We start from the raw sequence: 23,883 nt of genomic DNA, 5'->3' as shown, positions 1-23,883 counted from the left end.
GAGAAAGGCTGCAAATAAAAGAATAGTAAAAGGTAAATTTTCAAATGTTAACAAAAAGTTGATGCCACAAAATTAGTATCAGACAAAACAGAGTTTAAAGAGCATTATTAGCATATAAAAAAGGTCTTTTCATAAAGATAAAAGCTTCAGTTCACAAAATAATTATTTTCAATGTAGGCATCTGCTCTCAAAACATGGGATATGCCTGTTATAAACAGAAAATTATTGGATTTAAAAACTGAAAGTTTGCCTTTAAACAGGAAAACTCAAAACTACTTGAGTTTTATGGTCCAGTAATTTTAAATGTTTGTACTTACCATTTTATTCTCTATTGTTTTTGATGTTCCTTACTTTCTCCATTCTTTCATTTGCTATGCTGTGTTTTTCACAATAACCATATATAATCTCTAATTCCATTTGAAAGCAAATATGTTTTTCAAAAACATTAGTATCTGGTGTAAGTATTTATAAAAAGGCATTTTTAAAAAAATTTGCTTTTTATTTGTATTAGATGTGGAACTTAACAAATACTTCCTCCACCATTATCTTCCGTTTCTATATTTTATTTAAAAATCTGGAGAAATAAATCAACTCACTAATCTGTTTGAAATGGACAGTTTAAAAACCTCTAAGATTTAATTCTGTAAATATGACTTATTGCTATAATTTAAATAAGTTTCAAAGCCAATCTTCTGTTTCAACTTCCTTAATTTTGAGTTCTAAATTTTTGCTCCTCTCCTGTTGTTCAAGAACATATCACAAATAATTTACTCAAAGAATAAATAAAGAGTATATTTTCTGAGACTCTGTGTTTTTTTACAATCTCTTCCTACTGTTACAAAACACGGACTACTTGGGTCACTACATCTTTCATGCAAAGCTCTGAAGATGCTGTTGCATTACTGTAGGATAGTAAGCAATTTTAAGAAAAAAGTTTGACAGTAGATTTTTATTTCCTTTCAGGTAAAATCTTTTAAAACTGGATACTTAGAGAATTCTTTAATTTTTGAAATGCAAACTTTTTACCCTAATATGTTAACTTTTAAAATCCATTCTTTAATTTTGTCAAGAAAACAACAAGCTTACTTACTGTCTCAAAAAGTCTTCATGAAAATCAGGAAATATTTATTCTTATTGTTTATTATTTAGCTGAATTTACTGGTTACCTCTTTGAGAACATCTTATTTATAGATGGAACTCTAATAAAACTCATGCAGATAGCCCCTGGGTGAATTATCTGACCCATTAGCAAATTCATCCTTATGCAAACTGTTCCACAAGCTACGTAATTGCATTAATGTGGAAAAATATTATTGTATACTTTGTTAACAAGTACACAAATTCATAAGTTTCATGTTTCTCTTTCCACTGGTGTTTGCACCACATTTAAGTCATGTCATTTATGCTTTAATTTCACATAGACACTTCTATAATAACAATTTTCCTTTACTGGAAAGATTTTCTTCTCCTTAATCAACAACATTAGTATTAAACTATTTTTTCTGTTTTCTATAGATTTTTTCTCACAGTTCCCAATTTGATAATCTTCTATTTACTTATACTTCAAACCTTCGATAAGTGTGTTCAAGGCCAGTACTGGCTAATTGTTGGGATTCCCATGACCATCCGCGCCACCATGGAATGTTATACTCCATCATAGTGACCTTCAAAGGACGCAGACACCCTTTCTCACACAGGTCACAAATTGCAGACCAAGACCATGGCATTGATTAAAAAAAATGAGGTAGGGCACAACAATGAGAGAAATCTTTGTGGTCTAACAATTGATGTAAATTGTTGTGAGAAAACTAACTCTTCTGACTACAAAGAGTGGCTGAGAAACTGATGAACTTCTTAGAGAGCATCCTCAGTTCTTATACCTTACTGAAGAAACAGACAATGTTAGACAGTTTTGAAGGCCTTAAAGAAAACTTGCAGTGGTTTTTTCTGTGCCAGTCAGCACCACTTAATCAGAAGTCCTCAACTTATGAAATTTATACAACATATACATGACATTATAGACAAGGGATCAGGTTTTCCAAGGTTGTAATCAATGTCAACAATCTAAAATTTCAGCATGAAATTTTCTGACTCTTTTTTAATTGAAGTATAGTCAGGTTTTTTTTAATTAAAGTATAGTCAGTTTACAATGTTGTGTTAATTTCTGTTGTACAGCATAGTGATTCAGATTTATCTATATCTATATATAGATATACACATACACACATTCCTTTTCCTATTCTTTTCCATTATAGGTTACTACAAGGTACTGAATATAGTTCCCTGTGCTATACAGTAGGACCTTGCTGTTTATGTTTATCTATTTTATATATAGTAGTTAGTATCTGCAAATCGCAAACTCCTGATTTATCCCGGCTGATAGTCATTTTTAATCAAACTGTAAACTTCCCATGAGGGTAAGAACCTCAGAATCATAAACAGAAGTGATTTAAGATTATTTTGTTCAGAGCTTTTAAAAACTGTCATATGAACCCAGTTTCTAGGGTTCTACAGGCCTTTCCCAAGAGGATTTAAGCCCCACAGTTTTGTGATGTTACTGAAATTTAAGAAAATAATTTCTCAATCCATATCCTTGCTCTTCTTTATTTCCAAATCACGATATATTTTTCAACCTGCAGCAGTACATCTCATGACAAGGAAATAGTGCTAGTACATGACTAGGAAAAGCAGTTGCAGCTACAGGTATGTTTAATTAAACTGTATTATGGTAACGTACACATGAAATAAATGAAAAAGAACAAAGTATTACTATCATCAGTTTCAACTTCCATCCTTGCAACATTCCCGTTATTACCCGTTTTATCATCAGCAATATGCTGGATTACTGACTGCCCCAAACGTATCTGGAAACAAATCAAACTGTGATAACATTTGATGTACTTTTTTACTAAAGAATATTAAAACATATAACACTTTGTCAAAGTTCCCATATTTTCTAAATATTTGGAAACACCTAACCCTAGTCCATTTATTTCCTTCTGAAATGGATTAAACTCAACCCCATTCTAGAAGCCATTCACTAATATTCTAAAGCTGCATTCCTTAGACTGTGGTGCACACACCGGTCTATCTCTGTGTGATGTTACAATTCTCCAGTAAAATGAAGCAAATCAAGTCTATCTCAGAGCACATTATTTTAACTAGCTTTTTTCTTTTTTCATAGCAAGACTTTCTCACTGAAGAAAGCAGTGCATTAATTTACATTCTGGCAAAAGTGCCTCACCTCTTCTTGAATTAGTAACAAACTACATGCAGATGAAGTACTCTGAACAGCAATATCCTAAAGAATTTCAGAAAAAGATGTTCTAATAATTTTGCAATGGTCTCCAAAGAGAAGAAATTTCCCCTCCAGTTTAATACCTAACTGAAATTGCCACAGCTTCAGTGTAATCCCATTCTCTTATCCTTTATGCAGTTGAGAACAGTTGTTTAAATAGCCTTTTTCCCCTATATATTTAAAAGGCAATTATTTCCTCCCCCTTTGGAGCCCTCTTGACAAATGAATTTTGAATAGTCTTCTGAGAAGTTCACCATCTTGCAATCATGTACTTCTAATATAATAAAACACACAACGTAAGTTATATTAAGTTCCTATATGGCACATTTATAAGACATACATCCACACACCATTTAAGAATATCAAATTTATGATCAATGCTTTAGGGTCTTGATTTTATTTTCAGAGTATACAAATCACCATATTAGAAAAAGATAAATAGATAAAAATGAAAATAAAACTAGTTTTTCTTTAGATTGTTAGTATCTGGGCTTTTGTTTACCATTAAGGAAAAACAGTATAATTACAGTAAGAACAAATCTACTCAGATGTAACATGTTCTCTCTCTTCTGTACCTGCGAAAAGTTTAGGCTCTGTCTAATCAGTTCTTTATCATGTAACAACAGTGGTGGCAAAACTAAACACTCCAAATGTCTGGAAGAGCTGGAAAAGGACCACTGTTTAACACACAAGAAATGTTTCCTCATATTCCATTTCCAGTTAATTCTTATTATTCTAGTGTTATTCAGTAATACAACTATTGATGTTATTTTTTAAACATGGAAGTAAAACACTGCACAGGACTGCAAACATATCTCGTTTTATTTCACTTCATTCTACTGCACCTCCCAGATAATGTATTTTTTGCAAACAAAGTTTGTGGCAACCCTATGCTGAGCAAGTCTATCAGTGCCATTTTCCCAATAGCATTTGCTCACTTTGTGTCTCTGTGTTACATTTTGGTAATTTCTGCAATATTTCAAATGTTTTCATTATTGTTATATTTGTTACAGTGATCTGTGATCAGTGATCTTTGATGTTACTATTGTAAAAAAAATTATAATTCGCTGAAAGCTCAGATGATGATCAGCATTTTTTAAGCATCAAAATATTTTTAATTAAGGTAAGTATCTTGTGTTTTAGACATAATGCTACTGCACACTTAACAGACTACTAAATATAACTTTTATATGCACTGAGCAACCAAAAACTTCATGTGACTCTATTGGGGTATTCACTTTATTGCAGAGGTCTGGAACAGAACCTGCAGTATCTCCAAAGGTATGCCTGTATTTAGTTACTCGAATTTTTGTTTCTCATCTCAGTCTCCTAAGCAGTCATTTCCTATACCAGAAAAAAAAAAGTTGGAAAAGATATTTATCTCCTAATATTTAAATATAAACATAGGTAAATGGATTTATCTGTTTATCTATCAAAGCTGACAGGTATTCAACATAACAGGCAAACACAAGCTCTAAGTTAACTGGCTTAAATGGCAAAGTAAGGACCCAATAAGAAACATAAAGAAAAGATTTAAAGGGTAGGAACTGATAAATCAGAATAAAGAATAAATTATATCCTTGAAAATATTTTTACAAATAAACAAGTCAAGCATTAGATCCAAAAATAATGAGCCTCTAATTATTAGATTTTTGAAAGATCAGTAGTAACATAACAATATTCTTCAAAAGTCCTCAATGGATGTGGAAACCAGATTGTAGGATAATAAAAAATTAATGGAAGTGGCAATTACGCATGCTATGTTTATGACAGCTGACAATAAAATGGGACAATAGTTCACTTAGCCCTTATCTCTAGTTCCAAACTCCAACCATTCTTGAATTATGCCCACTTCAATATCTTACCTCAAACTCAACACGTCAAAATGAACCAGTCATGAGCCCTACACTATGAGCCCCTTCAACCTCATCACCTATCTCAGGAGTGCTAACATTGCCCAAGTCACTGTATTTAAAACATTGGCATTATCTTTTAAATTTATTAAAAATTCCAAATTTGCAAAAAGTAGCACAGTGAACCCATATCCCACTGCCCATTTTCATCAATTAAAAAGGCTTTGCCATATTCCATTCACCTGTAATTTTTTCTTTGCTATTTCAAAGCAATTCTAGACATCATGTAAATTCGTACCTCTACCTGCGTATTTTTTAATGCCTTTTCTGTCTCAGTATCATTCTCTACATGGAATCATTAAATCCCATTCATTAAATCCTATTCTTTATTCCCCCAAATGCCTCATAGCAACCAATAACAGAAAACAAAACATATAAAAGTGTGTGGTAGACTGACTTTGAAAATGTCCTCAATTTTTTAACCCATCCCCATATCCACATCTCTTGCAATGTGACTACCATTAAGAGGTGGGACACCATTCCCTATCCCTTGAATCTGGGCTGGCCTTATGACGTGTTTTGGGCAATGCAATGCAATGCAACAGAGATGACCGTGTGCTAGTTCCAAGCCAAGGCCTTAAAAGCTCTTCTTGTATAGTTTCTTTCTCTCTGACCCCTGCCTCCTCCATTAGAATACCTGGAGGGTGAGAGATCATAAAACAGACCTGAGTGCACCCAGGTGAGGCCATTCTGCATCAGCAAGCAAGCTGCCAGCTGACTAAATTCATGAGTGAGCCCAGCAAGGATTAGCCAGGCCAGCCCCAGTCAGCAGAACCACGCAGCTGATCCACAGATCTGTGAGCAAAAATAAATGTTTACTGCTGCAATGCCACTGAGGCTTTGTGTCTGTTGTTAGCTGCATTAATGTGGCAAAAAAATAACTAAAATGGAAACTGGTACCCAACAGAAACTTAAAATATGTGGCACTGATTTCAGGACCAAAGTAACAGTAACAATTATAAAGGCAAGAAAAATAATAAGAAAACTATGGGAGACTTAAAACACAGTGGCCTAAGTTCTATAGCGACAAACTTCTGGTAAATATGCTTTGCAACAATAACTTAGAAGATGTTAGACATTGTACCTCGGAAACTTTTGGATTACATAAGCTAATTTCCAGGCAGAAAGCTGGAAATGTCACATGGTTGCTCCCAGTTAAGTACAGTAAGGTTTTGCTGAGCTAAGAAAGAACTGGTCATTCTTCAAGCAGAATCTAGAGGAAATATAGAGGAACCAGGACTTCCTGGGTTGGAAAATAAAACTGTTTTTCATCACCAGTCTCCCTAAAGATTTTCAAAATAAAATGCTACCATGTACAAAGATCTAATCAATGGCGTGGCTATAAATCCCTTTCTTAACATCTCTAAAGGAGTTAAAGCAGTGTCTAAGTAGACATTATCAGTTGGACATGAGGGCTTTTAGGAAGTTTAATGGCATGATCTCACAAAATTCTAATCCCCAAACACCTAGAGAGTAGTCATGTCTCAAAAAACAAATATGGGTGTGGGTTTCAGAGCATGGAATGGACTATATCAGACATACAGAATCCCTATAAAGGTTTTTTTTTATTAATTTTTTTTGACGTGCTGGGGATTGAACCTAGCACCTTGTGCATGCTAAGCATGTGCTCTACTACTGAGCTTTACCCACTCCTGTAACCCATAAAGTTTTTTTTTTAACATTTTTTATTGATTTATAATCATTTTACAATGTTAAAGTAAGTCTTACTAGCCGAAGAGCCACCAGCCCAGACCTGGCCTGGCCTTGTAACTTGCTTAGCCAACAGAATGCAGTGAAGCAATCTGCTCTCTTTCTTGGACTCCTGCCTCCTCCAGGAGAACAAGCCCAGGCTGTCCTGCTGACAGATGAGAGACCATGTGGAGCAGAGCAGTGCACGGCTGTTTCTGTCTTTTCAATAAGATAGCAGAGCCAAGACAAACAACAGTAGAAAACCTCTCTCTTCCTCCTCCTGTCAGTCATAGCCCCACCATGACCATTCCAAGCACAGAAACTCAGGTTTACATCTTGAGTTATCGTAAGCACCTCTAACTGTTCCCGGTGCCTCTATTTCTTCTACGCAACCATCTGTCTAATATTATCATGATCTTCATCATGTCGGTAAGTGTTTACTGCAATAATCATGACAGTTTCATCCTTACTTGGAAACTATCAATGGCTGCCCCAAGCCCCTAGTATCAACCCTTCTCCTGACATGAAAAGCCCTTCACAAACATAACCTCTCCTCTACTATCTTTCCTTCTGCAACTCTACTAGAGAGTATCCAACATCCTAACTACTCTTTAAAACAGCATGCTCATTCCTGTTTCCAAGACGTGACACCCGGTGTTCTCTCCTACTAGGAGGGTCTGTCACCTTACCCTTTGCCTTTCGATCTTATCCATACTTTGATCCTATTCCTCCATATCACCTTCTATAACGTCCTAACCAAGAAAGTTGTCTTTCTGTTCTGATTTTCAGAGCACTTTCTACACATACTTTTTAAAGACTCATCATTTTGTGTTCCTACTTAGCTGTTTTGTGTATATATATTTTATTTTCCTCATATACAGCCAGCTTTTAAAAAAGTAGAAATGAGCTCTTATACATTTTCATAAAAGTTCTCTCAATGCTCAGTACAAATTCATAAACACATGTTAAATATATCCAGCATTATTAAATCCACATGAATAACTTTCAAATATTTATTTAGAAATAAAATTTCTCTGAGAAAATACTTGAATATAGCCCACTGTTTCCTTTATGTATGCTGGAACGAAAGTATGTAACTGAATTTAAATGAAAACTGTACAATTTATCTTGTGCAAAATAAATAATTTTTACATTAAAATACACACCCTCTCTGAAACAAATCCACATTGTAGAACTTGTTGAGCTCCACGGAGAATTCTACCATTGCTTGAACTTCAGTCATTTTTAATTTATACTCAGAGGACAAATCAGGTAACAGCACCTTAGTTAAAGAAGGGGGAAAAAATCATGAGAAGCACAACAATAAAAATGCCAACTTACAGAAACACTAATATTAGACATATTTCAGAGCATGATACATACGCAGGAAATAAAAATGAAGCAAATTAGTCTGTGCACCTATCTTAGCTTAACCCAACTGTCTTGCACCAGAATCTACACTTACTAAATACACTTACTAATTAAATGCTGACTAAACAGGACCTACTCTATAATTTAAGATGTGCCCTGTTAGAACACTTTCCCTGAGATTTGTTTCCCTTTGTGATATCTCTGTGATAATAATACAGCAAATTGCTAAAAGTAATGCTTGACTTTATCATAGGTAAAATAGTAACTTTTTAAGAAAAAATTAAGCTACCCAATTATTCTCTTCTAGTTCTACATTGCACATAAAGGCAACTCCAGAGTCAAAAAGAGAATTAACATTCTTGAATTCTTATTTAAATTCATGAAGGTCTTTCTCTGTCAGGTGAAGTTCTTAAATGACTGTTTATTTTTAAATTTCAAAAAAATTTTTTCCCTCCCTAAAGAAGCCTAAAGTGTTCATTTTCGAGAGGTTAAAAAGAAATAAAATGAAAAACCAAACAAGTGAAAAAGAAAACATTCACAATTCTACCCATTGAAATATATACTTTGGTATATACTCTTCATATGTGTGTACATTTGTACAATTTCTATAAAAGTAGAATCAAACTATATCGATATTTTATAACCTCTTTCACTTAATTTTTTGATGAACATCTATATTAATAACTATTACACTGTGAATGTTATAATTTAAACAATCTCCTGTTGTTGGGTACTTCAGGGGGTTCCATCTTTTTACTATTTTAAAAAAGCACTGTAACCATCATCCTTAACAGTAATACACACTTTAAAAAGCAATCTGGAGTAAGAAAGTGTTAAAAGACAATTCTCCAGGTCTTGTGTTTCTGCACATCTTGCCAGCAGAGATGCTGACTGCCTTTATTCCAGACCATTTCTCAAGGATATATGTTGAGCCAACAGTCTTAGAAGTCAGAGATAACGGAATTAAGGGCAGATCTGTTTACGTCCCAGTCATGGAAATAAACTCTCTCCTGAGGCATAAGTCAGCCAGGCTTATTGTCCACCATAAAAGATTTGGGTCTCCTCAGCTCAGGGCTCCTCTCCTGGAAGACAGCCTACTTGTATATGGGTTGCCTGGTTCTTGGCTGCTGCTATGCTGTGCATATAAATCATCATTTTCTTTGATCCAGGAGTCTCATGTCTTCCGCCCACATCCCTGGCACTGTGGCAGGCTAGCTCATTACCTTGCAAGTGGGATAAAATCTCAAACTCTTCACAGTTCTTAAAATAGTTCTTCACAGAAATCTGGCAAATATTCTGATCTATTATGAATTAAATGCAAAAGAATTGCCATATTCTTACCTCTGCTGCTCAAAACTTCATTTTAATATTATTAAATCACCAATCTTGTACTTCCAGTTACTGATTCTTGCTAAAAGAATATTGTTCCCCCTATGAGAAAGAAAAAAAAATAACATCTCAAACAAAATAGCAGACACAGAAAAGTCCATTTTAAGGAAACCTATGCTTCATTAGTTACTTAATACTCTCAATTTATCTAAAAGGTCTGTATCCTCCACAAGGCTTAGGAATAACTTTTAGAGATTTGTTTTCATTCAGTTTCACATATCAATATTATCTATCATATCTTTGTTATGATTCACTTGTGTACACTTCAAAGTACACTGATAAACAGAACGGTACTTTCTTAGTTCAGTGGTTCAGAAACAATCTTCATGAACACCCAAAACGTTACAGGCTTATTAATGTCTAAGATGTAAAACTCACCATTTTTAAATATGTAAATCCCTGAGTAGAGTAAGTGATTTCTGAAACTTCATACACACACGAACACACAGATACATGAAATGTGTCTGTGTATATACACATACATGCACACTCATATACACGCTACGAGCTATTGAAAATCTTTGGCCAAAATAGTTTGCCCAGATATGCGATGGATAGTTTTTTTTTTTTCACATCCCAAATATTTATTGTTTAATTAAAAAAAAATCTTTTGCCCCTGGTATAAATTATTTTAGGTACTAAAAATGTTAGAATTCAGACCACATTCACTCTTTTTCATAGATTTCTTTTTCTTCTCTCCACCACCTTCCATAACTGCTATTTTAAACGTTAATAATCACATCAAAAGACTTTACAGTAACTATTTCTAAGGAGATCAAAGGAATGCTACCTTTATGTAAGATACTCCCCACTTCACGGTAATGACGTCTTCTCTCCTGTACATATATTCTTGTGTGCAAGGTTTAGGTTATGTTCCAGTTAAGGCCCTATGCCTTAACTTATTCAGATATAAAGTAAGTACTCATTCACGCTAACACTTATTGAGCACTTACTATAAGTTCGGAAATGCAACAGGCCAAGGTGTAACTGAGTTCCTGACACCTCACAGAGCTCACGAGCCAGCAGGAAGAGGTGAATATACGTACACACAGCACAATGGTTAAAACAAATGCGCAGGACTTGAGTCCCAGATCCAACATTTTGGTAGTTACCCCTCTCAGGTCTTCATTTCCTTTACGGAACATAGCATCCCTCACCACCTAAATTCGTGGGCCTGTCATCTGGGGAAGAATAAACTTTTTTCCCTTTTAAGCCATTTTATGTTTGGATCCCTATTACAGCAGCCTTTCCGTAACACAGAAATTAATACCAGAATTCCAGTACTACCACGATCAGACCCCCAGATACGCGGCACTGGCTCAGTAACGAGGTACAGGCAGCAGGGAACAGACACCACTAGAATAATGGTGACCCCCCATTACGCTGGAGCAAATGTTTGATAAACTGTTGCCTACAATAACTTACAGAACTAGGCGCCCATAAAAAGCTAAGCACTTCAGGAAGTGGATGGAAAGGACCATAGCATTCATGTGTGTCCATGGTTCTCTGCTGCATCTCCTCAGGCAAGAACTGGCCAGTTTGCGAGGAAAGACAGAAGGAAATAGAGAGGAGAAATGTAGGTCCTTATAGACAACTATTCCAATACCTCCATTACCAGGAGATAAGACGATCAGTACTTTTCTCAAAGGACTTTTTTGAAGATTTCTGAAAAAAATAAAGGCATCCAGCCTGCAGCGCAGACTACACAAGGGTGCCGCCATCCCACCAATGCCTGCTGTTTCAGGTGGCTTCCAGGCAGTGGCCACGAAAAGGAGAGAAAGTGGTGGGTGCACAGAGAGCAATCAATAGGCAGGGAAGAATCTGGCTACAGTCACTGGCACACAGAACTGAGTGGAGACAAAAGAATCCTACGATATTTTTGAGAGAATGGTGTTTGTCAGAGAAATTATAAGGTAACTGCAAACACCCGTGACCATGTTAAGTGGGAGACTAGCAGGCCTGCAGCAGCTGGGAGCTGACTCTGAAAGCCACACACCCTCCGAAGAGGGTAAATCCTGTCCCAACTTCAGATGTGGTCATGGAGGTTACCGAGGAAGAAACACCCAGACAGCCAAGACAGGGTCTCAGCGCCGTGAACACAGGCATTCCCACCGGAAGGCAGAACGAAGGGTACCAGCTGTTGCTCCACTGCCAGGATGAGGGCCCTTCAGCACTCCTGCCAGCGCCACTCTCCACCAGAGCCCGCCTGTCTCTCACTGCTGCCTTACCCAGATGCAACATTTTATCGCTCTTTTCCTGTTCCTGATCCACCACCATATGGTGGGTGTACATGGGAGGAGTGAGCGAGGAGCAAATAACTGTGCTTTTGTGACCTGACAGGAAGTACTGATCTCTCAGCCTGATCAATGCAACAAGTGGCCAGCACCCTGGGTGTCTCCTTCTGGGCAGGCAGGTAGGAGTGTTTCAACAGGGAGGATGAAGGGTAGACATGGCTATCTGGGCAGACAAACTGGAAGACCGTGGTACACTGCCCATCATTTCCGTTTTCCTCCTCTTCCTTGCCGGATGGTCTGCCTGGCCTGAGACTCCATTCCCCAATTACCCTTGAGGCCAAGTGTGGCCAAGCAATCCTTTCCATGGACTGTAAGCTGTAAATTAAAGTAATATATGCACTGCCTGCCTCCCCTGTTTAAAAAGAAATTCTCTGCCCAGATTTCACTGCTTCCCTTTTTTGCAGGCTGGAATGCCTTCTTCAAAGTGGCCTAATATTGACCACACAGATTAGGACAAAACCCTGAAGAATGGTAAAACCAAAAAGATGGAAAGATTCTAGATTCCCATAAGGTTTCATAGAACACACATGTCGAACTTACCTTGACTGCTCAGACTTTTATTTCTTATAGCTCTCTGTTACAGCAACTGCATCTAACCTATACCCAAAGTAATACATCCCCCTTTAGGCTATTTTCAAAGAAACAGTCAGGTGATCCCTTATATTACATATTATATATGTTAATTAATAATTATGCATTGTTTTATATAATTATCATATAATGTTACATAACAATATGTATTATTTGACAATCATTCAATTGCCTATCTTTCTTCGGTTCCAAACCCTCAGTGGCTCCCCACCACGTTCAGTGGTACTGCCTTAACCACAGCCTACATGATGATCTTACATAACCTGGCTCTTCCGTAGTTTCTCTGACCTCATCCCCTCCTGGTCTGACCACTCCACTCACAGTTTCCCTGCTGATCCTCTAACACACCAAATAGATTCCTGCTTCAGGGCATTTGCATTTGTTCCCTGGAATACTCTTCCATCCCAAATATTCAAATGACTCACTTCTTTACTTCCTTCTAATCTTGATTCAAATGTAAACTTCTCAAATAGGCCGTTCCTGGCCACTGTCTAAATGAGAACCTCTCCTCTTCTGCCATATTCGATCTTTTCCTCCTTTATTTTTTCCTCAGCACTAATCTCCACCTAACAAACTAAATATTTTACTTATTAGTCTTATTTCTCCCCAGTAAAACGTAAGCTTCATGAAGTCAGCAAATTCTGAATACTCTGTTCACAGACGTATTCCCATTGCCTAACACATGGTCAGCATTTAATTTAATTTAAAATTTAAGGAATGTTTAATAAATTAACTTTAAGTATTCCACAAATATTAACTATTATTATTTGGCTCCTGTTTAAACCCAATCAACTTGAAGAAAAAAATTATTGCACTGGCAGATTGAAAACAGACATGCATTAATAAACTTTTATGATAAATTCTTTTACCAGTATAAGTTTAAGCTGTTAGCAATTTCCTTCACTTTTCCTCTCATATCCTGCTGTACTTTTTGTTCTTTTGTTGCTGCCGAATTTTCCTCAGTTCCATCCCTTTGTACTGATTATTCCCTAAGTAGAAACATACATGTGTAGATATACACAGAGTGATATGGATAAATTTATTTTTCATTCTCCCCCCAAAACCAGAAAATAATTATTTCTATTTTTATATATTGGTAGAAGAAAAAAAAAATTCAAAGGAGAAGAGACTAAAGGAAAAGGAAAGCAGGCAAAAGAGAAAGGAAAGAAAAATTCCAAGGGCTCTCAGGGTCTTGGAGCCTGATCCTCTCATAAGCTGCTCTCTTCCCATCACAGGGAGCAATTGCTACTCAGCTCCACACAATCCTTGCTGGCCCAGCACTGTCAGAGGCTTCTAAATTTTCATGAGGAAATTGAAAATGTTCTTTTTACTAAAGGTAAAATCTTCTAAATTTTAGATGCTACCAAGTAGTTTAAAAATAAACACAAACAGAAGCAACCTAAATGTCCACCCACAGATGACTGGATAAAGAAGTTGAGGTATATTTAAACAATGGAATACTACTCTGCCATAAAAAAGAATAAAATAATGCCATTTGCAGCGACATGGGTGGACCTAGAAGTTGTCATTCTAAGTGAAGTAAGCTAGAAAGAGGAAGAAAAATACCTTATGACATCACTCATATGTGTAATCTAAAAAAAAAAGGACATTACGAACTCATCTACAAAACAGAAACAGACTCGCAGACTAAGTAAACAATTTTATGGTTACTGGGCGGAGGGGGTGGGAGGGGATAAATTTGGGAATTTGAGATTTGCAAATGTTAGCTACTATATATAAAAATATAAAAATTGATTTTTAAAAGTTTCTTTTATATAGCACAGGGAACTATGCTCAATATCTTGTAATAACCTTCAATGGAAAAAATATGAAAATGAATATATGTACGTATATGCAAGACCGGGACACTGTGCTGCACATCAGAGATTGATGCATTGTAATTGACTGTATTCAATTAAAAAAAAAAAAAAGCCACCACCACCAACAAAGCAAAACAAAACAAACAAAACCTGTGTGGTTAAATTCAAATTCTTCTCGAGGGCAAATTCATTCAAACTTTGCAATCTCTGACTTACACAGATTCTCATGCCACTCAGTTTATCAGGCAAAGAATCTTCCATGAAACAGAAAGATTCTGGCCTGTCCTCTCTGAAGAATGAAAGAAGCTGATAAAGGACTTCTTTCCTTTTACCCAGATGAGGTCTGGGAGACTTTCCATTGCAGGGACCCCGTGCACCCCGAGAAGCGGTGAGTCTCACGCCCTCCTGCACAGTCTGCCAGGTGGCTCAGCTCTGTCACTCTCATCTGAGCCTCTGACACTTGGAAATCCTGACTCACCTGAGACAGATGTCTCATTCTGTTCTCCTAGCCCCAGCAAAGTGGCCTAAACAGGATACTTTGAGAGGTCTGTTCAGGTAGGGCTCCCATCTGGCCATTTCCAGGGCCCTAAGAAAGAACTAAGCTGAGTAAACTACAAACCTCAATCCAAAGACGCCGCAGGGGAACCTCAAACAGGAACTGCCTCTGATACTAAATGAGAAACTCTTGCTGCAAGGCTCTTAGATAAAAGAGATTTCTCCGACAATCAAACCTGACAGGAAAAACAAGCTGACGATCCCCTCATAATACTTCAGGGAAAGTCAGCCTATTCCCAAAGGAATGGAGTTACCTGTTAGTCTGAAAGACATTCCTGGCCCTGGAGAGCTGCTCTGTCCGATGCAGTGGCCACTGGCCACACATGACTACTGAACGACTGAAATGCGACTAGTGTGACTGAGTGACTGAATTTTCTATTTTTAATTAATTTACATTTATATCAAACTCTGAAGCAGTGTAAATATTGTTTCATTCAACATAACTTTATTGTTTTGATAGGACTGCATTGTACTTTAACTGTTAAAAAGGTGGTATACTCATTGAGATGCTGTAAGTGTTCAGTACACACCGGGTTCCAAAGACTTAGTAAAGGAAAAGAGTGTAAATGTCTCATTAATGCGTTTTTTTATATTGATCCCATCTTGAAATGATTCTTGGATATGTTGGGATAAATATAATGTATTATAAAAATTAATTTTATCAGTTTGTTTTTATTTTTTAAAATTTAGCTACCAGAAAAATTTTAATTACATATCCCATGTATTTCTATTGGACATCTCAGTCTAGGAATACCTAGCCATCCTGTAACTGCCAGTGTATAGTAACTGCCCCAGAATAGCACTAGGTGTATAAAAATCATGCCTAGCTTCTGAGGCGACAAGCATGCTCACTCCCATCAGATCAGCTGAGAGACCTCCAACATCCACAAAGCCCCAGTGTGGACATCCAGAAAAATGAGGGAGATGCTCCTAAAACACTGATCCTAAAACAATAGCTAACCACTTGGAGCTCAGTCTGAACTCCTGAAACCTAAAAGAAGACACGGAAATATCTGAAACGAAGAGGCACAGTTCAGAGGTTCCTTAAAATAGACTGGAGACCACAGGCGATCAGAAGATCCTCCCACAGAAATCTAAAAACTAACAGCCCTGACTCTTAAACTATGGACCCAAAATAGATGTCCTTAGGATGTCCTTTCTCCTAAGGCAGAGGGTAGAGAAGCTGAATAAACTAGAGATTCCAGGGACTCCCTCTGTCAACCCAAGAAATAAAGGGATCACTATCACTTACGGAGACAACAGCTCCAGCTTCTGAACCCACTCCCAAGTTAGCAGCCATGGGACACACAGGTTCAGAGCCTGTAATACCGACAGTCCAAATAATGACGCCCAATTGTATGCAGGAGTTAGGTACTGAAGAAACCATATATAGCAAAAATCACCTATGGACCAATTTTCCCTTAGAAAGGCTCCATGCTGGCAATCGATATATCATTTCTCAATGAGTAAAACACAATCACTTTTTCTTCCAGCTTTAGAAAATTCACTGTTTCTTCAGCTGAACACTAGATAATGTCGTAAACTTGCACTTACGGGCCACAGTGTACAAAAATACACACATCTTTAAATGTGCACACTCAATGTAGTGAGATGCTCGCATTGTGATAGACACAGAGGAACTGATACCAAATGAAGAAACATCAAATTCAAGCCCAGGTAGATGAGGGGCTCACACTGTGACAGATATCTGGGGACTGAGACTGACATTTGAGATCTGGGATCGATGACGGGAAGGACATGTAACATGTACAGTTAAATTCAAGTCACTTAACTAGGGATATGACAGGAACAAAGAAATCTTCTAGATCTAGAAGGAGGTTAACCCAATCCATTTGATACTAGTGAGTCAGTTTTGGACCCATTTTCTTGGGCCTTCTCCCAGTGAATAAGCAGGAAGCCCAAAATAGGGGCACCCCTAGAAGACTTCAGAACACTGTTCTCATAACCTTGCAAAAAACAAAAGATTCCTATAACATTCAAGTTCTGCAGCAAACCAAGGAGAGTGGGAAGATGGGTCTCTTGGGAGAAAGTATGCTTGGCTGCCACCTTTTCTGGGCACCACTCACCTGGGGCACAGCAGAACTCCAATCCAAAGAATCAGGCCCTTACAGTCCTGGAGCTAATCTTGACCAAGTCCAACAATACAGAGCTATAAACTGAGACCAATCAGCCAAGAACGTCTGTATTAGTCCTGCACCTCTAACCCTGCTATCTGGCTTCATTCTGGCCACCTAAGTTGGTTAAGTCTGCACTGGTTGGTTCAGTCTAAATATCTGACCTATGGTCTTCTTTCTTGATTTACATTCAGTTTCCTTTGGATTGAGTGTGGCCCTGACACCCTGCCCAGCTTTGTAAGCTCCTTCTTGCAAGGGCTAAACATGCTAAGTCACTGGATTGTATTCTACTCTAAAATGGCCAAGCCACCTGTCACTGTCCTGACTCTGAAGATCACCACTCTGATGGCTTTTAACCTTCCTTCTGCCTTCACAGTTACTCACGTGCACAACACCCTTTCATCAGTAACATCTCTCATTCAAAAAAGTGATTCACAATGAAGATGGGCTTACCAGAATCACTAGAGTAAAGAGGGCACGTAAAATAAGGAAAATGAATGGTCTAGAACCTTCAGCTGCCACTCATCACGCATCAAAATGAACTTCTGAGGGCCAACCATATACCATACTACACAAATTTTAGAGCCATTTAAGAAGAGAATAGAGTACTAAGTTCTTCTCCTCGGGGGAGAGGGTAAGAGGGAGATCTTCCAAAGGAAAGATAAGCAGAATAGCTTGATAGACAAACTATATTTTAAAAAGCTGTATGTTTCCCTGTTGATACCAGATATAGACCAAATAGCATTATCACATACAAACCAAATATAGACACTCAGAACTTTCTGAAGCATTTATTTATATGCCAGTAGCTTTACGTTATTCCATCCAATTCTCATAAAAATCTGAAACAGCTATTATTACTCCATTTCATAGGTGAAGAAACTAAGAAGCAGAAAGTTTACAGGATTTATCCTAGGTCACACAGTTAGAAAATAATGGAAAAAGGACAAAAACCTCAAATGTGTCAAACTCCCAGGCCTACGTTTAAACCTGTATAATTCTGAAGTCCACAGCTTAATTGTTTTAAGAAGTAGATTCAAGGGTCATTGAGCCATAAGATAAATACGCCCCTACTAGTAGAAAACCTGAAATCAGAATGCAATAGTAACAAAAAATATCACACTTGATAAATTAACTATATTCAATTTTCCATGTAATTAACATTACTCTCTAAATATGAAATCCTCAAATTTCTCACATTCCACACACACAAATACAAAATCTGAAGTTTAAAGGCATTGTTGTCTCCTAATTTCTTTAAAATTTGGTTTTACAGTTACAGTCCAATAAAAGAGAAATATATTATTACTCTTCTTAGAATTGAGACTTAGCTTAAGAAGCACTCTCAGAACATTGTTAGTTTTGAATAACTGTGTTAATATGATATAAAATCCATAGAAAAACAATTTTAAAACATAACATAGAAAGAACATTAGTAAAACTTCTGAGAGTATTTTGATGGTTGACTTACTACATGAATGAAGTAAAGAAACTGAGAAAGAACTTGTATTGGTCCTTATGGGACACAAGTAAAACCTACTTCTGATATTACAAGGAAAACAGGATTTAATTTATTAAAAGCAGTTCATATAAACTTTTCAATTTTATATGCCACAAACCTACCAGTAACATAATACAGAATATCTCTGAATATATCATGTTATTATATACCTTAAAAACCCCAGAATAGCCCAAAGTACCAAAAATTAGTCACTTCTTTTAACATAAAGAGAAATTCAGAAAGAATTACAGTCCTTATCTATTCCTAGTTCAGGGATCTGCCCAGTACTCCTTAAGATATTTCATCTTACTAGTTATCTCAACAGAGAACAAAACTCAGAACCAGAACAGAAAGTTCAATCCTCTCACTGAAAAATATTCTAAGACACAAACAGTGTTTTCTTAACAGCTTGTGCTTTCTTCAGTATACCTTTAACTTTCCTACCAGACAGACCTGGATTCTAACTCAGCCTCTCTAAGCCTCAGTTTTCTCAAATACAAATAGTATTTTTAATTCCTTGGTCAAAAGGACCTGACATTTTTATACTTCTATTAAGAAAAAAGAGGCTAATTTTTATTAAATTTAGCACATCACTGACCAACTATGGACCCGCTAAAAAGAACTGGCAATCTTTAAAAATAAAATGGTAAAACCCACTGTGAGGTTGTTTCACTCCACTCCTTCTGAAAAATCTAGACCTGCCTAACAATTCGTGCTTCCTAATTTTTCTGAAAAATCACTGTGCCCAGAAGGAATGCTTTCTTCTCTATTACCACCCTACTTCTTATTCATATTCATTTCTAAACCTTCTTCCTAACAAACAACTCAAGGAGGAAAAGAAAAAAAAAAAAACTACTCACTTTAAATCTATATGCGCCCATCTCCATCCATTTATTTAAATACACACAGGTACTTATCACAAAACTCACTTTTAAGCAGTTTTTCCTTAATACTTAGAATCAAAGCAGAGGAAATCTTTGCCCTTTCTATTCCCGAAACAACCGTCAAGTCATCTCAAGGGTCTATACCTACAGCAAACAAAGCTAAAATATAAGACAACAGTAACTCATAGAAGTAACCAAAGATACCGTGCAACTCGTACACTTTCAGTGCCAAATCCTGGCAAACAGAGGGCAAACGTGCTCTGCACACAGAATGCTGCAGTGTCTGTTTCACTGCACATGAACATTAAGTAATCTAAACTAATCTACAGTTCACAGCACACTCTACTAGACTTTTCACGTAAGTCTGCAATTAAAAACAAAAATCTAAATTTCAGTGATCTGGGATTTAAGCATTCAATTATATTCTTATGACACAGTCTAAAGGAGATAAAAATTAAGTGTTTATAGTAATTTTTGTCTGTGGTGGCCCTAAGCATGCTTAAATGATTAGGGTTTACTTTGCTTTTGAAAGATTAATGGGTAGCCACCTCTTTTACCCATGTATTATAAGTAGAGACACCCTAGGTATACAGGTTAAGTGACTTCTACAAACTAATGTCATGAGTCATCATAGAGTTTAGGTTTTCTGTCTTCTGGTCCTGTGCCTGCTGCCCACCATGAATCTTTATTTTAATTTCTAAGAGCAGAGAATCAATTCACTACGAATACCAACAAGAATTTGTTAGCATTTGCTTTTTTAATGAATAGTTACCTCGAAATAGAAAGCCCTGCCTTTGAAAGACAGGAAAGCTTCCTTCAGAAGCAGCAGTTACCTCTATTTGCCTTGGAAAAATCATTAAAAAAAAAAAATCTTAAAAGCTGAGGAGTTCATCACCTCCTGCTATACACAATAATCGCTGGTTCTTCCAAAAGAGGTGTGGTTTTGTGACATCAGATCCTAAACAGTATCTCCTACTTTTACCTCTAATATTTCAAATAAGGAACTAAACGTCTTTTTGTCTTAGTGCTTCCCTTCTGTACAACAGAAACAGAAAAATTTAATTCCTACCTGACATAGACAATGTAAGGAAGAATGTACTGTGTGTGGACTGTTTTGAGATTTCAGAATTAAATACATAATCCAGTTGGTCTTCAACCCTAGAATAAAGGCAAACTTAACAGAGGAACGGCTTCAGCAGATGCGTTCAAAATAAGATGCCACACCATTATTCCTATGGAGAGAAGTTTTTTGTAAGCCAAATCTTGGTCATAATGAAAAGGAGGAAAAAACTTCCAAAACTGTTTGGAAAGTTCTTTTGCCTAACTCAGAAATATAATACTTTCTCACACATTTCCTTTAGTCAGCACACTAATCCTATAAGTTAGTCAAAATTGTATGCATTTAATACAGAGAACATAGACCATCACAAAAATGATGCAATCAACTGCAACAGCAAATGCATAAGACATCAAATTATTAACTAATTTTATAAAATAAATTTTGTTAAATTTCATTTAAGATTAGTTCTTGGACAACTGTATTTCCCAGGGGGCAATAAAATTTCCGAATTTTAACCTTATGTTTGGGGGGTCAGCCTTTATATTTTCAAGTCTGTCCTCAAGTTGCTTCTCTCGACAAGTCAGGTAAACAATTCTTAAAAACTAAACCTTCAATCAGTAAGTGTAACAGGTTATTGCTACTGTCACTCTTTTGATGACACTTCCAGTCAGTGAAGAAAGAAAATGACAGATTTTATTAAATTGGAAACTGAACTAAGTATACTGAGTGGACACCTAGATTTAGGTAAAGTAAGAGACTAGAACTCTTCTGAGATTTAAAAAAAAAAAAGTAAAACGGACTGAAGTTAAGAGGCTCGACCTATGCAAATAGGAAAAACAAAAACAAAAAACAAACCCAAAAAACAGTTTTAGAGAGAAAAAAGATCAAGATTAAAGACTAGAATGTGGGATCAGGATGGAAAAACACGGGAGGACGGGGGCCACTGAAGGAAAGCAATGAAGCAGGATACCAAAAGAGGAAAGGGTTAAGGGAGTGAGGGTCTCCGAAGGTAAGGCGGGGCACAGCATGACCTCGAGTGCAGAGCGGCACTGGAGCAAAACACAGAATCAGAAACTAACAAAAGGGAACAAGGACGAAGTACTGAAAGGGGAAAATGAGAAGAAAAGAGAGCCAAGGAAGAAATGATAGAGGCAGCGGAGTCAGAAACCTGGCGGCGAGGGGAGGGAGCGTCGGTAAGAGGAGCCAGAGGAGAGATGCACAGGGAGAGGGGAGAAATCGCGGCAGGGGTGGGCAGCAAAAGACACAGTGCCCCCCACCGAGGGACCACCGCGGCGAAGAGCCCCGAAGGAGGCGGGGATGAGGGAGGGGACCAGAAAGGGAGCGAAGACGAGCGAGGCGCGAGGATGGGGCAGAGGGCGACGGCGGGAGCAGCCGGACAGCGGGAGGAGGAGGGTCAGGCGGCCCGCCGAGGGGCGCGCCTCAGGGGCAGGGGACGCGGGGGGCACCGGCGGGGCAGCCGGCACCGCGTCCCCGCCGACCTTCAGCGGCCGGAGTGGGGCCGGGGCGGCCAGGGGACCGGGCGCAGGAGGAGGCCGCTTCCTGCCGGGCCCGTGGGAAGGAGCCGGAGGGAGGGGTCGCGGGTGCCGGGAGCCGGGACACGGGGAGGGACAGTCGGAGGCTTACCTTTCGGCCGGTTTGGCCTCCTCCAAGCCTGGCGGACGGAGGAGCCCGTGGTCTCGCTGGAAGAAGACGGCCCTCCCCGGGTCAGCACCATCCCGCCGCGGGCGCCCTCACATCGCCATCGCGGCCACCGCAACCGCCGCGGCGGAGGAGCCGGTTCGTCAGCGCCGCTCGGCGACCGGCCCAGCGCGGCCAGCGAGCATGCGCACTCGCCGCGGTCCTGAGGGAGCCTGGCCGGCGGTGCTACCTGCGATCAACAGGTCCCGGCCGTGCGGCCCCGCCCCCGGCCGCTCGGTCTCCCCTCCCTCCCCTACGCTCCCGCCCGCGCCCTCCCCTCTTCGAGGCTAGGCCCCGCCCCGTCCAGGCCCGCGCCCCGCCCCTCCTCCCGCTTCCGAGCTGCAGCTCCTACTGTGATTAGGAGAGATTTGTCCGCCCTTTTCGGCTCGCGCTCCCAAGCTCCCGCGAGAACGGGGGATTTGCGTCAATAAAGAGCGCGAGCGCCAGTGGAATGCCGGGCTGCGGGTCTGCGGGTACATGTTAGAGGCTGAGCGGTCTACGCTGGGCGGTAGGGAACCCGAGGAGGACAGAGAGGGAATGCTAAGACTTCAGCTGTGTCTCTCACGTGGTTTTTTAATTCTTCGCTCTTCTTCACCTGCTTGCGGTCCCCGCGGTGCTTGCTTTCTGCAGTAGGCGCTGAAGGATCGGCGCTGGCTCTGGACAGCTGCCGTTCGGGACTCGGTTGCTGCATTTTTGGAGGGATGTGGTGTTGCTGTGGTTACTCCTCGGTTATTGATGCCTGAAAGGGCTGGAGGGCGAAGTGAATTTAGCTCTTAAATTCCATTAACAGAGCTTATAATTTGGGTAGCTCTGGAAGGAGCATCCACAGTGATTTGCTTCACTCGTCCGTTTCTGAATCTAGCCCAGCAGAACCCTTTGTGGTGCATAAAGCTCAGTTATGTTACAAAAGCAAGGTTAATGAAAAGAAGGAAGTTGCAGCTGCGGCTTGCGTTTTAAAACAGAGTTAGGAGGATGGGTAGTGGTGATGGCTGTACAATAGTAAGAGTATGCTTAGTGGCATGGAATTGCACTCTTTAAAGTGATTAAATGGTAAGTTTTATGTTATGTATGTTTTACCGCAAGAAAAGTGAATTGGAAAGGAAAAGCTTTGTGCACTGATTTGGGAATAATAGTGATGCCTTTTAGCCGAGATTATTTGAGGGACACGTTTTCAGTATAATATTTTTTTAGGGGAGGAGGTAATTAGGTTAATTAATTTAATTTGTTTACTTTTTAATGGAAGTACTAGGGATTGAACCCAGTACCTCGTGCATGCTAAGCATGTGCTCTGCCACTGAACTATACCTGCCCCCGCCCCCAGTATAATTTAACCTCTGGTTTTTCTTCCTCTTAGTATATATTTTTGACATGACTGTTAAGCGCCCCGTTATCCTATGATAACCAGTATATTAGCATTTGCATAAATAACATTTTAGTGTCCTTTCACTTAAGGGCCTTTATTGTTTGTTTTATGATTTCAATTGTAGCCTCAAAATTGAAAGCCTTTTTCTATTGTTTTAGCTCTTTTAGGAAAATGTACTAAATACCTAATTATTTGCGTTTGTATATCTTTGACTTCCCTAAAATTCACCTGTGTCAAGATTCCTTCCCTATGAATGTGCTTCTTTTTGTTCAAATCACATTTTAAAATCATACACGTGCATTAGTACAGACAGTGTACTAAT

At 38.5% G+C, this 23,883-nt stretch overlaps 1 protein-coding gene across 5 annotated transcripts in view; it reads right to left on the bottom strand.

The window, feature by feature from the left end:
- Positions 1-22,461, bottom strand: part of FAM135A (family with sequence similarity 135 member A) — a 119,349-nt gene extending 96,888 nt beyond the window's left edge. For 2 of the 5 annotated variants that reach the window (XM_074368751.1, XM_074368754.1), the window contains exons 1-3: positions 22,145-22,461; positions 9,613-9,702; positions 8,067-8,182 (exon numbers count right to left, since the gene is read on the bottom strand). In XM_074368751.1, coding sequence (XP_074224852.1) covers positions 8,067-8,143 — 77 coding nt within the window. In that variant the 5' untranslated portion in view covers positions 8,144-8,182; positions 9,613-9,702; positions 22,145-22,461. Of the gene's footprint in view, positions 1-8,066; positions 8,183-9,612; positions 9,703-13,414; positions 13,455-22,144 lie in introns of those variants that run through there. The other 3 variants (XM_074368752.1, XM_074368755.1, XM_010967575.3) reach the window with 3 other exon arrangements.
- Positions 22,462-23,883: the final 1,422 nt, after the last annotated feature.

Source organism: Camelus bactrianus, chromosome 8 (genome assembly GCF_048773025.1).
Source record: "Camelus bactrianus isolate YW-2024 breed Bactrian camel chromosome 8, ASM4877302v1, whole genome shotgun sequence".
NCBI classification, from domain to species: domain Eukaryota; kingdom Metazoa; phylum Chordata; class Mammalia; order Artiodactyla; family Camelidae; genus Camelus; species Camelus bactrianus.
The sequence above is the reverse complement of the archived record's forward strand: the minus strand, read 5'-3'. Positions and strand labels throughout refer to the sequence as shown.